Raw genomic sequence first — 14,494 nt, forward strand, 5'->3', positions numbered from 1 at the left:
TCCTAGAAGTCTATCATAATTTGTGGTTTTTACCTAAAGCAGAAAAAAACTATGAAAACATTACTGAGATAATGTAAAGGCTATGAAAATATTGAGGAAAAACATCTGCATATAATATTTTTGATTACTGCTCTTTTCTAATATCAGATATCTTCAATATTTTCTGAGCATAGATCATTTTATAAACTGCTGATGAATGCACAGGCATACAGTTTTCAACTGGACACTCATGTCCACTATTGTCACTTGAGATGTGCCTTAAACATGTTCTCTAAATCCTTTTATCTTTAAATTCTTCCAAGACATGTCTTTTAGTTAACATCCAAAGTATTAATAATTATTCATTTACTGTCATAAGAACATCTTAAATTCTATTTAAATAAGGTTAGCAAAAATCACCTGAAGTGAACTTGTAGGGAACAGCTAAAAATTTCTATGCATTCTGGCTTTTTCAAGGCCTAGAAAACTAAGTTTATCAGTGATCTAAAATTTTAAAATTCATTAATTATTTGCCTTAATGAAAATTAGGTTAAGATATTCTCCTATCATTTGACATCAAGATTTTTATTTTGATATTCCATGAAGTTTTCAGAGTCTTTTCTCAAGTTATCTTTTAATCCTACACCGTGAAAAAAATAAAAGACTAACTTAAGCAGTGTAAATAGGATCTGTGATACTTAATTAAACACCAGTTGGTGAATTCCATCCTTAACATTGTTCCAAGACTGGTTTACTCATTAATATTTACGGAAAAGTACTAATCACCACGCAGGAACTATTCACTTCGGAGTGTGAAGAATGTTTCTATTTCATTTTTTAAATTGTTAGCCATTTTGTTGGCAGTACTAATCTATATGGTGTGCTCATATCCACTAAATTATTAAGAGCTTAGATATTTATAGATTCATAAATAAAACGATGTGAAAAGAATAAAATCTAATTAAGCTATGATATTTGGAGATAAGAGTTGCTCTTTGCTTTCATAAACTATCTTTTCTTTCCTGAAAATACATTTTCATGTGTCAAAGTAAAACATAGTGTTAAGGTGAATAACAGTGGGGAAAAAGAAAAATGAATTTGTCTGAGGGAAATACAGTGGATATGAGTGAAGGGCCTACTGTTTTTCATGTTACTTTAAAAATATTGGTTGGGAGGTTCTAATATTTCCTTTTAAAAAGTGTGACAGAAGGACACATGATTGAGACCGTTACATAGTAGCTAAATAACGAGAGTTTTAAACGTCTTTTATTTACTGAACTAGTGATTTAATCAAGTCCTAATACTCAAATACCTATAAGCAACATTCTACATATTTGAAAGAGAAAACAAAATCACCATTAAGTGTTACTTACATTCCAAATCGCAATGTTCCAGAAACATATGTTTGCCAATGTGCACAATAGAACATGAATGTCCCAGCAAAACAACAAAAAAACATCCAGTCAGGGTTTGTCCCCAGTTGCACTGCAATACAAGTTCCAAGAACCACGAAAACTGAAAAAGAAAGATCACAATGAAAACTGAAAAATCTGAATAACAAACATTAACTGAGCTGGAAATGATTTTACATGAGGCAAAAAGAAAACATGCTGTGAACGTACAATCTTCTCTCAGTTATCTATGCAAACAGGAAAGTAGGATATCATCTTTTACATTATCATTTACCCTGTAATTCCGATCTCTTCTTTCACTACACCACTTAGTGGAACCAAACTTCTTGAAAGCAACTAAAATACTTTAGCATTTTTTGGAGTACAGGCATATCTCATTTTATTACACTTTGCAGATACTATGCTTCCAGATACTGTCTTTTTTTTTTTTTTTAACCAGTTAAAGGTTTATGGCAACCCTGCATTGAGCAAGTCTATCAGTGCCTTTTTTTTTCCAACAGCATTTGTTCACTTAGTTATCTCTGTGTCACATTTCGGTAATTCTTAAAATATTTCAAACTTTTTTCATTATTATTATATTTGTCATGATGATTTCTGATCAGTGATCTTTGATGTTACTACTGCAAAAAGATTACAACTTGCTGAAGGCTCAGATGATAGCATTCTTTTAGCAATAAAGTATTTTTTAATTAAGGTATGTACATTGTTTTTTCAGACATAATGCTACTGGCACAGTTAATAGACTAAAGTGTAGTGTAAAAATATCATTTATATACATTGGAAACCAAAAAAATTTGTGTGTCTCGCTTTATTGCAATATTTATTGCAGTGGTCTGGAACCGAACCCACAATATCTCTGAGGTATGTCTGTATTCCCCCAACTCTATAATACCAGTTAGCAGTGAAAAATTACAAGGCAGAAGGTCAAAAAGAAAGAAAAACAAAAGGTCTAGATAATTCACAAAGGGACCTACTAGCTTTAGATAGATAGTTGTCTTTTCTTATTTAGCAGATTTCATTATGGGTAATATACATTAAAAAAAAGGACTTCCTATAAAAGTCTGGAACTCAAACTACTAATGCAAAAATGACTATCACTTAAAAAACAGGACACCTATCATTCTGCTGCCAACTAATTAAATTATAATAGCCTTTCAAGATGCCCAACTAGCCTTTATAAGAGCTTAGCTGTTCCTTCCCCTCTACTAAGCAAGCTGCTGTCAGGATACACTGAAACAATGATTTTAACATACACCTACGTATGTGAATCTGAGTTCACAAGGTAAAACCATCAAGGGTTTTTGTTTGCTTCTTTTAAAATATTTTAAATGCTATGCCAAATGACAAGAAACCAACTGAGCTGCTAAATAAAAAATAAGTGTGTGTGTGTCGGGGGTGGGTGGGAAGTCAGGGTGAGGGGATTTCTTCAAAGGAAGACTAGTTAGAAACTGTCACTTAATTTCTAAATTTCTTTTTTCCCTCTAAAAAACTACCGAAATATTATTTTTTAAATGGTACAAATAAAGACATAACACATATAATCTAATTATAGTAACTTATCTATTGCTAGCACCTTAGTGTATTTTTTTTCTAGTCTTTTCATCCAAGCCCATTATCACGTTATACTCCAAGTCTACAACATAATTTTACATGTCTACATAACATCCATTTAAATATAAAGACTACAAATTCCTAGTCTCGCATTATTGAACTCTCATCTATAATTTATGAGATTTTTCCATGATAACAATTATGCCCTTAGAATTTCAAAACAACAGGTGTCAAAACAATAATATATAGGGTTAAAAATAACAAGTAGAAATTAATTTCTAAATTTCCCAATACCACCAAATAATGAACAAATATTAACCAGATTTATATTTTTGAAAATACTAAAACTTGTAATACAAAAAACCACTTACTCTGATAACTATTATAACACCAGGAACCTCTTATTTATCTTATTATCACTGTTTATCATATTCCTTTTAACTCTGCTAATCATTAATATTAAAAAATCAACAATACCTGTTGATAGTGAATCACACCCATGATCAAAAAGTTCTCCCAAAGGAGAACTGCTATTGGTTCTTCTTGCCTGTTTCCCATCTATAGCATCCAAAGACTGGTAAATGAAAAGACCACATGCACAAGCAATATACGCCCACAGAGGTGCCTGTGAAATAAAATAAGAAAAGCAAGAGTAATAAGACATATTAATTACTATATCTGGCTAATATATTTTTACTTGCAGATATTTTATCTTCATTTTTCAGAGAAGTTGGAGGCTATGGGAGAGAAGATCCAGGTGCTACATAATGAAAAACTTCTGTAAACAATCAGAATTATACGAGAATTAAAATTCCTTGCTTTGTAGGAGTACTCAAACAGATGCTGGATTAACTACTTCACAGGGATAATACAGAAATCCCATGAGAGATTAGGCTAGGTAACTTCTATAAGATCTCTCCTAACATTTAGATTCTACGAATCAATTAATGAATAACCCAGTACAGTTTTTCCCAAATTGTATCTTTCAAGACGCTTATAGGTATTACACGAAAATAAAATTTCCATGCTAAACTCACTTGGGAAACATTGGATTAAACAATGTTAAACAGATTTCTTAATTGCTGGACTTCCTCCAGCCATTCAGATTGCTAATGCATATTGTGATTATTCACTAATGCCTATTGTGCATATTCAAGGGGGATACAACATGCTGCCATTTCCCAAACTTATTTGAACATGTAACTTATTTATTATTTTTTATAAATTTATTTATTTTATTTATTTTTATTTTTTTAATTTTTGGCTGTGTTGGGTCTTCGTTGCTGTGGGCGGGCTTTCCCTAGTTGCGGCGAGCGGGGACTACTCTTTGTTGTGGTGTGCAGGCTTCTCACTGCGGTGGCTTTCCTTGTTGCGGAGCATGGGCTCTAGGCATCTCTTCAATGTTCCATGAAACAACACTAGGAAAATAATGATCTACTTACTAGACAGAGTGCTTATATTATTTTTCAAATATTTATGGTCACATTTTCAAGGAATGGTTTCTCTTTTCCCAGACAGAAACTGAACCACTAATATTGAATTTAAATGTAGTGAACTAAAAAAGGAGAGCTTTGGGACTTCCCTGGTGGTGCAGTGGTAAAGAATCTGCCTGCCAATGCAGGGGACACGGATTCGAGCCCTGGTCTGGGAAGATCCCACATGCCGCGGAGCAACAACTAAGCCCATGCACCACAACTACTGAGTCTGCGCTCTAGAGCCCACAAGCCACACTACTGAGCCCGCCTGCCACAACTACTGAAGCCCGTGCGCCTAGAGCCTGTACTGAACAACAAGAGAAGCTACCACAACGAGAAGCCTGTGCACCACAATGAAGAGTAGCCCCCGCTCGCTGCAACTAGAGAAAGCCTGTGTGCAGCAAGAGACCCAATGCAGCCAAAAACAAATAAAATAAATAAATAAATAAAAAAGGAGAGCTTCTATTTGGTCTGTTCTCCGTAAGAATGTGTCAGAGTGTTTTGCATCACTTTTTACTATTTTCCCATGCCCAGGCCATGAAAAAAATCTTAAAACCACAAGATATTTCTCAGATATTGGTTATCAAGTTAACCGTATTAAATGCTCAGGGCTGCAAATTAAAACTACTCAGAGCTGCAAAAAATATTCAGTATATTCTGCACTGCAAAAAGGTATCTCTCTGACAGAGGTCTATTTAGATCTCAGTTATTAAAGGTAAAGATCTTCTCTTAAATGTTTTCTTGGAATCTCATATTTTAAAACACTGAGGTTGCTAAAAGGATCATCGTATATACCTCCCCCAGGTTCGAGTTACCAACCTGGAAAACAATAACTGTGGTTATGTAACCATAGTTTACATGCCAGCACACTGGACTAAGTGATTTATCTTATGTGACTAAGAACTCTACCTTTCTAGACTTTGGGTCTACTGCTTCTTACTCTTAGAGGAATCCAGTAACTCTCCAGAGCTGTCCTGTAATGTCCTATAATGGCCATTAGCCAGCCATCTGTGATTATTTTAGTTTAAATTTATTAAAATTAAATAAAACCAAAAATTCAGTTCCTCAGTTGCTAGGTACATTTCAAGTGTTCAATAGCCAGAAGTATCTATGGCCTCCGTATCAGACAACACAGACACAGAACACTACCATCATCACAGAAATTTCTATTGAACAGTACTGCTTTAGGGGACTAGAAAACAAGGAACTTCTTGGCGGTTTTAGGATTTTAATGGGGAAAAGTGTTACTCTGGAACAGAGACAACTTCAAGTATTAGTATATACATAATCCTAGAAAATGGCAAGATGGTTATTACATATATAAGAGAGAGCAAAGCCTTCTTATCTTTGGACTTTTCTTTCTTCCGGTGAATCTGTAGAACACTAAACTTATATTTATGTATTTCTTCCTTGTTTCCATTATTTCACAACTCTCATAGGTGTTTTAAGAAGAAAGCCTTCTCATTCAGGAGCCAGTCTGGTCTCAGCTGGGTTAAGAGCCTGATACACTGAATATATCAATCAGGGAATTATTACTGTACAGTCATATCCCACCTTGAGTCCTCCCAGCAGCATTCTGAAAAGTTCTCTGTGATTAGTGTAGCTCCTATTCTGGAAGTTTCCCCAAAGATTTAACTAATTCTAAGGTTACTCTAATAATTCCAAATCACTTAAGAAGAGAGGATGAGGAAAAGTATTATAGGGAACATGGTGCCTGGTATACTCTGGGTGTTGAATAAATGACTATTCGTGGCCAAGCTACCCTCCACCCTGCTCTCACTCCCTGATCCCCATCCTGGAACTAGTTTAGGATTTAGAAGGCTTCAACTGGAACCAACCCAGTTCCCTGTTCTTCTATGCCTCTAAAGATGTGCGAGATCTGGACCAGATTCCTCTGGAAGTATATGTCAGGTCCTCAAGTAAGCCAAGAGTAAAACAGCTCGAAGAATGTGATAAAGAATCCCAGCACATATTTAAGCAATTGTACTGGTGTTTATTTTTAAGTTTATTGATTAATGTAAAGCAAGACAGTTAAGAAAATGAGGGGAAACCAGAAATTTATCCATACAGTCTGTATAAACTGTACCTGTATAGTAAAAGAGGAATTAAGATAAAGGTATTCAATTGTCAGGGGAAAATAAACATCTGGCAAAAGACAAAAAATAAAGTATGTTTTATAGGTAACTGTGACCCTCAACAGATACTTTAAGAGCTATATGTGGTAACAAATGAATTAATGAAAACAGAAAGGTATAAAGGATTGAATGGTGATAATTTTACCTCAAAAAATCATCTGAAAAGACTACATTAAAAAAATTACTTCAAGGTTAAAACAAGACAAGGAATGTTGTGGCCATTACGATTTACATGGTTCAGTCACTTTTAACAGCTTTAGTTGAGGATCACCTTCTATCCTCTTGATTTACCTGTGGCTGATCATTCTGATTAATACAGGAACAATAAATGTTTTTGATTCTCCTTCATCTACCTAACTACCTTAGTTCGCTTTTTGACAAGAATATTTTAAAATCAATTAAACATCAATTTACCCAGTTCACTTTTTGACAAGAACATTTTAAAATCAATTAAACATTAATTTACCCATTCAGATGAAGGGCTCTAGTTTCAGTTTTGGTTTTAGGAAGTGAGTAGAGAAAGTAAAAGAGGGAATAGCAGTGGAGAGACTTATATTTGAGAAGGCCCAGGGAGAGTCTTTGTAAGCAGTACCATGCTTCCCTTTTTTAAATGGCAGCCATAGCAGGATACCACAGCAGGAAATACATTATACTGTTTCTTTCTTACACTTCTTTTGCCTTCTTAGAATAAGAGAGATACTCCTGAGGTTATCAGCCACATATGTTTACAGGAAGGTAAAAGGGATATTCAATAACTCTTACTGGAATCAAGAGAATACTTTTGATAAGACTGATTTATAGCTGTGCCATCTTACTACCACAGACTTTCCTCTCTGATCATTTTAAACTTTGCTAAGACTTTACTAGCCATTTTTAAAAAAATGGGATAAAACTCTTTTTTAAAGAATTGAGACTTACTGATTTTAAAGGAATATTTTACATGTTAGTCTCAACTAACATTAATTTATCTACTGGGATCAGAGTCCACACTTTGCTTCTGGTTTCTCATAAGCATAGTGTATATAAAGTAGGTTGTAGCTATGAGCTTTATTAATGATATATATGATAGGATACTTTAAAACAGTTGACAAATGGCTGTCAGATTATCTTACCTTTAGTTAAATGACCTAAAAATCCCAATTATAGGGTTTCTGGCATGCAATAAATGTTTATATCTGTTATTAAAGAAATTCCTCTTACCTGCTCTGTAGCTGTAGGACAGTAGAAGACTAATAAAACAGTTGTACAGATGTTTATTGACAATCCAATGATCGTGATGAGATTTGGGGCAATCCAGGAGGGAACTCTTCCAACTAGCCATTCCCAATACCCTTGCATTAAGGGCTCAAGCAGGGACCGTCCAGCACTCTGATACCTGTGTTCTTCTAGCCGCTTAAGTTGGTGTCTTGACAATGGTGGTGTAGGTAACTGAAACAATTTATTTAATACACACCCTGGAGTACTCATATGCCCGAAGCCCAAAGGGGACTCCGGGTGAGAATCTCCACATCGTCTCCTTGTTGACCGATGCCCGCTCATGGATCTTGCCTTTTTTTAATTTAGGGAGTATAATTTATCTTGTTTTATAGCTTTTTGTGGATAGTCTTTACCTGGGGGAAAAAAAAGATATATTCATCAGCCACTATTTATATCAATGTCAGTAAATTAAACAAAAAATCAAACTGGTAACAGAATATTACATATTAAACAGTGATCAGAACACCAGGGATCTGTTTTTAGCTCTAATTCTTATTGATGATGTAAGCCAAAAGAAGTCATATAACCTCACCTTTAAGTGAAAAATATTAAGAATTTTAATAGTAATATGCTTCCTGTTACCTTATAGTTTACCTGACTTCGAAGCTCATGATCTTCTTGTTTCTATCTCACACTTTCAGTAGTATAAATCGAAAAAAAATCCTAAAAATGACCTAATCATTTCACATATATGGAAACTGAGGTCCAAGGCATACTCAAAGACAGCTAGCAAATTAGTCTTAATAGTGGAGGAATGACTTGAATCAAATGGGTCTTAAACTAGATATTTATTTAATGTGAATAGATAATATTTATTGAGCACTTACTAGGTACTAAAAACTTTAAGCAAGTTTTATATATTAACTCATCTAATCCTCTCAACAACCAAAGAAGGTAAAGACTATTAATTATCCCTATTTTTACAGAAAGTGACACTAAAGCACAGAGAGGCTAATTAACTTTTCCAAACTCACACAGCTGGTAAGAAAGGTTCAAACAAACACAAGGTTTCTGTTTAAATTAAAAGATAAAATTTATTAGTGGAAAGGGATATAAATGATATTCCAGGAGGGGATAAACAACAATGAAAAAAATTAACTTTAAGAGGACACTATTTATGTGTTAGCAGTGACCTGATAAATTGAAGTAGTAAGAAAAAACTGTAACTGCATTAAGTGATGACTGTTCATAAAAAATCTTAAATCCCTGAAGTACTTGCACTTGACTTCGAAAAGATCAGAAATAACATAATTATCATAAGTTATTAAGCAATGTAAGAAAACAATGACAAGTTTAACACTTAAAAATCGGTATGGTGATATCAAAGGTATGAAGTGGTGAGGGCCTAGAGTAGGGTGGTAAAAATGGAAATATGAAAGACAGTCAAATCTATAAGTAATTTCTACTTAGAAGGAAGAATCAAGAGGAGGTACTTAGGAATTAGATATGAGGGGTAAATAAGTAGAAGAAAAAAGAAATCAACAGTCAAAGACTAGTGGTACTACTGTCAAAAAGGTGAGTTTGGAAGGAAAATCAGTTTGTTATTTTGGCTTTTGGCGGGTGTGGGTGAGAGGGGATCTCGGGATGAGAGTAGGAAAGACATACATGCAACTTTTAAGTAGAGATGTTTTAGACAAAATCAAATGACTGGAGTTTGGGTAAGAGAGAGAAATTTCAAGTTTTCAACTTGGAAGCTGAAGTCTAGTTAAAGACTAGAAAGTAGAAAATTTCTTGAAGGCATTAAGTATGAAGAGAAAAGGAAAAGAATAAAGAACCTTGTGGGAAACTCATGGTTAGTGAGCAGGAAGAGAAGCCATTAAAGGATTAAAAAAGGAAAAAAAAAAAAAGAAAATCTTAATGGAACTAAAAGGGTAGTGGCATTGAACCAACACAGGTGTACTCTGATCTCCTGGCAGAAAGCTATCCAGAATGCAATATGAAATTCCCGGAAATGCTGCACTGTGGGAACACAGAATGTGATACAGGGTCTAGGACATCTCAACAATGGACCTGGTAGCAAAACATGCCCACGACTTCTCTCTATTCGCAAAAACAAGAAATTCCAAAATTTCAATGTCACGAATGATCTAAAGTGGCATCCCAAACCTCAGTCAATCATGTATCTCAATAATTGGTTTAGAGAATAGTTATTGTAGTCATTAACTGACTTAAATAAATTTTCAAGAATCTATAAAGAATCATCAGTACCCCAATTTAACTGAAGTGCTCTGAAATAAAAATATTGTAATAATTTTCAAGCCAAGTCAAATGAAAGCTAATTTCCTACTATTTCAAAGAATTCTTCCACACACCCAACTGTACCAAAAGCAACTGATTAAAACTGTTTTAAAGTAATATTTATACAATGTCAAACAACTGGTTACAAAATCATTTTAGATGAAATGACAGACTGATAACCACCAAAATACTGTACTATAAAGCAGTCAAATTTTCAAAAGTCAAATTGAATGATGTATTTTCATATTTGGTGAGCTATAATCAATCAGCTCTTATGGATTTCCACTTAAAATGGTAATAAAAAGTTTAGCCAACTCAATTTATATTTTATTATTGCAGTGTTTCATTCTCCTATAGTTAAAAAGTGACATATTGAGGATGCTGGCCTGCTTTTGGCACTAAACAGCTACAAGCAACTGATCCTAATGGTTTTAAGTTTGAGCATTTGGCAGGACTATTTGATAAACTGATACCTTCCTTCTAAGTGTTTTCCCCTTCTGACCTAGATTTTTTTTTTCCTTCTATTTCTCTTTTAGAAAAATCTACATTTTGACAAACCTTTCTAGATCTAGTCATTATATAATTCATACATTAAAAAAAAGAATATTTCAATTTGGAACACTGTCTCCATGAAGCTTATTAGTAACAAGATTTCAAATAAAAATTCAGATACATGTTGCCACTGACATATATAGTTAGCTACTTTGCTTTCAACAGGTAGCCACAGAGGTTGCTGTCACTACCACAGATCCATCTCCACTGTTCCTTCCTCCCATCACCTGAGACCAGGAGGCTATTGCCACGAAAACCGTATCAGGAGAAAAGAGGCATTTCTGAATTTCAGCAAGTGAAAAGCAAGCATACCAAGGGAGCAGGACAGTGTAGGTTGCTACAATAGAAAAGCAAACTCTATGGAGAGAAAAAGGAAAAGGATGTGAGATGGGAATATGGAAAGGAGGTACAAACATTACAAAAATTACTTTAGCCACTTGAGATTTTTATCTGACGTCAAGCTTATGCCCAAAAGGTTGGGGAGAAAATGTCATTTTTCTACCCACACTATAAGGAACTAAAAAATTAATGCAAGAAATTAAAATTATTGCTGGTTAGCCTAGAAACCTAGCCACCAGTCCTAAGTTTTTATGAGAAAATGGATTCCAAGTTTCAAACGCATTCAACCAATATCTGAGTGCAGTAAACAAGACAGACATGGTCCCAGCTCCCATGTCCAATGGGAAAATAACTAAAAGAAGGTAAACAAGCAAATAACATTACACACTGTGATGGGCACTATGGAGAAAACAAGGTATGGAGCCAGGAAATAGTTGAGGTGCACAGTTTATTAGATAAGGTGGTTGAAGACGATGAAGACGAAGCATTTATACCAAATTCAGAGGAAGAGAAGGAGCTAGCCATTCCAAGAGCAAGGGGAAGAACAGTCCAAGAAAGGGAGAACAGGCCCTGACCCAAGAGTGAGCTTATCTTTCTTATTCATACCTCTGGGATCACTATGGCGGGGCAGTAGTAAACCATATGAAAGAGTGGGATAAAATAAAGTTTGAAAAGCCAGACAATGCAGAGGTTTATAGACTTTGGCAAGGAATTAAGATTTTATTCTGATGTTATAGAAAGCCATCAATTAGCTTGAAAAGATTCCTATAATTTTGTAGCACAGCCTATTTGTTAACTGAGGAAATGTTCTGATAAATTGTAAAAGTAAAAGTGAGTATTTTAAACGTTTAAAAATTCTCATCACCTGGAATTCAGTTTATGTTAATACTGATCCTATACCTATTGTACTGTCCTATACCTATTGTAACCTTTCCACTTGTAGTCAGCAAATTCCCCTCTTCTGCTATAACCTGGCTCAAATGTGATACTCCTTTCATAGCACTTACCACATTTTGAACTTTTTTGCTAGATGTTGTTGTTTTTTGGTCTTTTCCCCAGACTGGTATGTAAGACAAAGGAGTGCAGGGGCCTTGCATGTCTTAATATTCTTTCCCCAGAATCCCAGACCATACCTAACATCAGGTAGGTAATCAGTACTTATTTGTGGAACAATGAACAAATATGGTTCATCTAGTATTTAATGAACACCTAGTTGCTCTAGACCCTTGAGGAAACAGAAGGATTGAAATATGCCATCCATGCTCTCAAGCTCAAAGTAGTGGTGGGGAGTCTTGTAAACAGCTAAGTTATACTGTGAACAAACTGTTGTGGGAGTCCAGAGGAGGGGGGCACATATGGTCTACCCAAATTCTTCTTTGTGCAGGCACGAATATTTATATGAAAAGTCCAACCAAGGTACAAAAAATAAAATCAGAGATATTTAATGAATACCTTTACTAAAATTATACAAAATTCGTGGACCTTAAATCTATGATGTAGAACATCTGTGCTTATAGCAGCTGAGGATAATAGCATGCTGCCTACATTATTCCTGTGTTCAGCACTGGGGAACACCTGACAAGTATCACACTAAAAAAGGAATCTCCAACTGCTCAGCAGAGCATAAGGTAAGCTTACACAATATCCAACCTGTAGTGTGAAATTCCAAATTCCCATCCTCCCATGTCTAAGGGTTCCAAGTTTTGAGCTGTGCTGATTCAGCAGTATGTTTATAGTCCTCTCACAGGAACTGGTGACTACACAGCTCTTTCCACTTTTATGGCACGACTAGAGGAAAATACTAATGGTGAACAATATTTGGGAGGCAGAGCAAATTATAAAAAGCAAGTTAAAAAAAAACTAATAGGATCACAGGATTACATTCATCATTATCTAACAAGTGATACACAGAACAAGTTAGCAAAAACAAAAGCCTTTTCAGCAGACTTGGAAGCTAAAACAGTACTGTGTAACACAATTTAGATCTACTGTTTTGCTGAAGTGAAATCTTGCATTCCTTAAAAAAAAAGGAAGCAACTTCCTCCAGAAACAAACAAACAAAGCCTAACATTTTGTGGATTATTTTCCTATTCCCTTGAAAGAGACAGCACAGCGTGACCCTCAAAAAGAACATCACCGGCACTTTAGCCAGCTTAAAGAAGTCTACTGCTGCCTAGAAAACACATTGACTATGCAATAAAATATAACTGCGGTTATAAAACAAGTTTACAGTTAAATATCAAATATATAATAGTGTTTATAACGTAAATTTTAAGAGACTGGGTGTGGGAGAGGAAGAAGAATGAAGTTATGAAACCACAATTGTAAATATTCAATAATAATCTATTAACTGGACAACAAATAAAGACACCTCTGTCAGAACAGGTTAATACAAGAGGCATATTTATCTAGCTTATTTCTTAAATGGCAGGGTTGTAAAGACAAGTTGTACAAGGGGCTTCTGACTAGCTTTTGCTCAGCACAAAACAAATATGTAGCAAACTGCTTTTAGAACTTCGTTTTCTGGAATTTTACGTGAACGCCAATGGTTCTAAAGTCCTTACGCCCTAAATGCCTTCACCAGTCTTACTTGGGTTGTTACTCAATTCAACACCTCCACTGAACACATGCCTACTAGTATGAGAGTAGAAACCGAATCTTTATTCTTTGTTCACATACAAGACACTAACATTTGTTTAAAGATAATTATGAATTTGCCTACTACCGTAACAAGGATTCATCAATGAACTGAGACTTCAAGCAAAATTATATATTAATACCAATGATGCAAAACGTCAAAAATGACACAAAAACGCCAAGCACCGAATTGGAGAAAAAACAAGTTAAACGTAAAGATCCCATTCATCCAGTATTCTTGGAATACCGGCAAAGACTAGCAAACCCTCCTGTCCTTTCTCCTTCCAAGAATACTGCTGAAATAAGCCCTAGCTGGCAACCTCAGAGCTTGTCAATATATCCTGAAATTTCTAGAAAAGTTGCTGACCAAGAAGTGCAGCCCTAGCCACGAATCACCAGCACCGTATTCCAAAGGGAAGGCAAATCCGGCACAGGATGTAATACGTTTGTGGACCTGGCAGCACCTGAGCAGGAGGGTGTGGACCTGAGAGCCAAGGTCGGTTCCGCGCGGGCAGCGCCCTCGGCCCGCCCAGTCCGGGCCGCCGAGGTTTTCCCCACCCCGACTCCCAGCACAGCAGCCCCCGGACTCTACCGCTGGCAATGCCCCATATCAATCTCTCCATCCGGGACCATAGGAGCAGTCGCCCCTCGCCCTCCCCACAAGCGAGCGCGAGGCAGGACTGCGTTTGCCTCGCGCGAGTCCATACACAGCTATATTCCAATGCCCCACCCCAGAGCTTGCAGCCATCTCTCCAGCCCTCTTGAGAGTCGTGTCCCCGGACATACCCTTCACACCCTGGCCGTTTTCCAAAGAGCGAGCCCCGCAGCCTTACCCCGGCCCCCAAAAGCACACCCCTGGAAACCGACCTCCGCCTCCAGCCGACTGAGTGACTCTGATCCGCGGCAGCACATTCACGAC

The 14,494-nt window shown here is 35.9% G+C and overlaps 1 protein-coding gene across 6 annotated transcripts in view; it reads right to left on the minus strand.

Moving 5' to 3' along the window:
- CEPT1 (choline/ethanolamine phosphotransferase 1) overlaps positions 1-14,494 on the minus strand; it is a 36,494-nt gene that overhangs the window by 21,508 nt on the left and 492 nt on the right. For 3 of the 6 annotated variants that reach the window (XM_082833072.1, XM_082833076.1, XM_082833077.1), the window contains exons 1-4: positions 14,443-14,479; positions 7,753-8,162; positions 3,420-3,567; positions 1,353-1,494 (exon numbers count right to left, since the gene is read on the minus strand). In XM_082833072.1, coding sequence (XP_082689198.1) covers positions 1,353-1,494; positions 3,420-3,567; positions 7,753-8,091 — 629 coding nt within the window. In that variant the 5' untranslated portion in view covers positions 8,092-8,162; positions 14,443-14,479. Of the gene's footprint in view, positions 1-1,352; positions 1,495-3,419; positions 3,568-7,752; positions 8,163-14,361; positions 14,480-14,494 lie in introns of those variants that run through there. The other 3 variants (XM_082833075.1, XM_082833073.1, XM_082833074.1) reach the window with 3 other exon arrangements.

This window comes from Leucopleurus acutus (assembly GCF_964270905.1).
Source record: "Leucopleurus acutus genome assembly, chromosome: 2".
In the NCBI taxonomy this organism is placed as follows: Eukaryota; Metazoa; Chordata; class Mammalia; order Artiodactyla; family Delphinidae; genus Leucopleurus; species Leucopleurus acutus.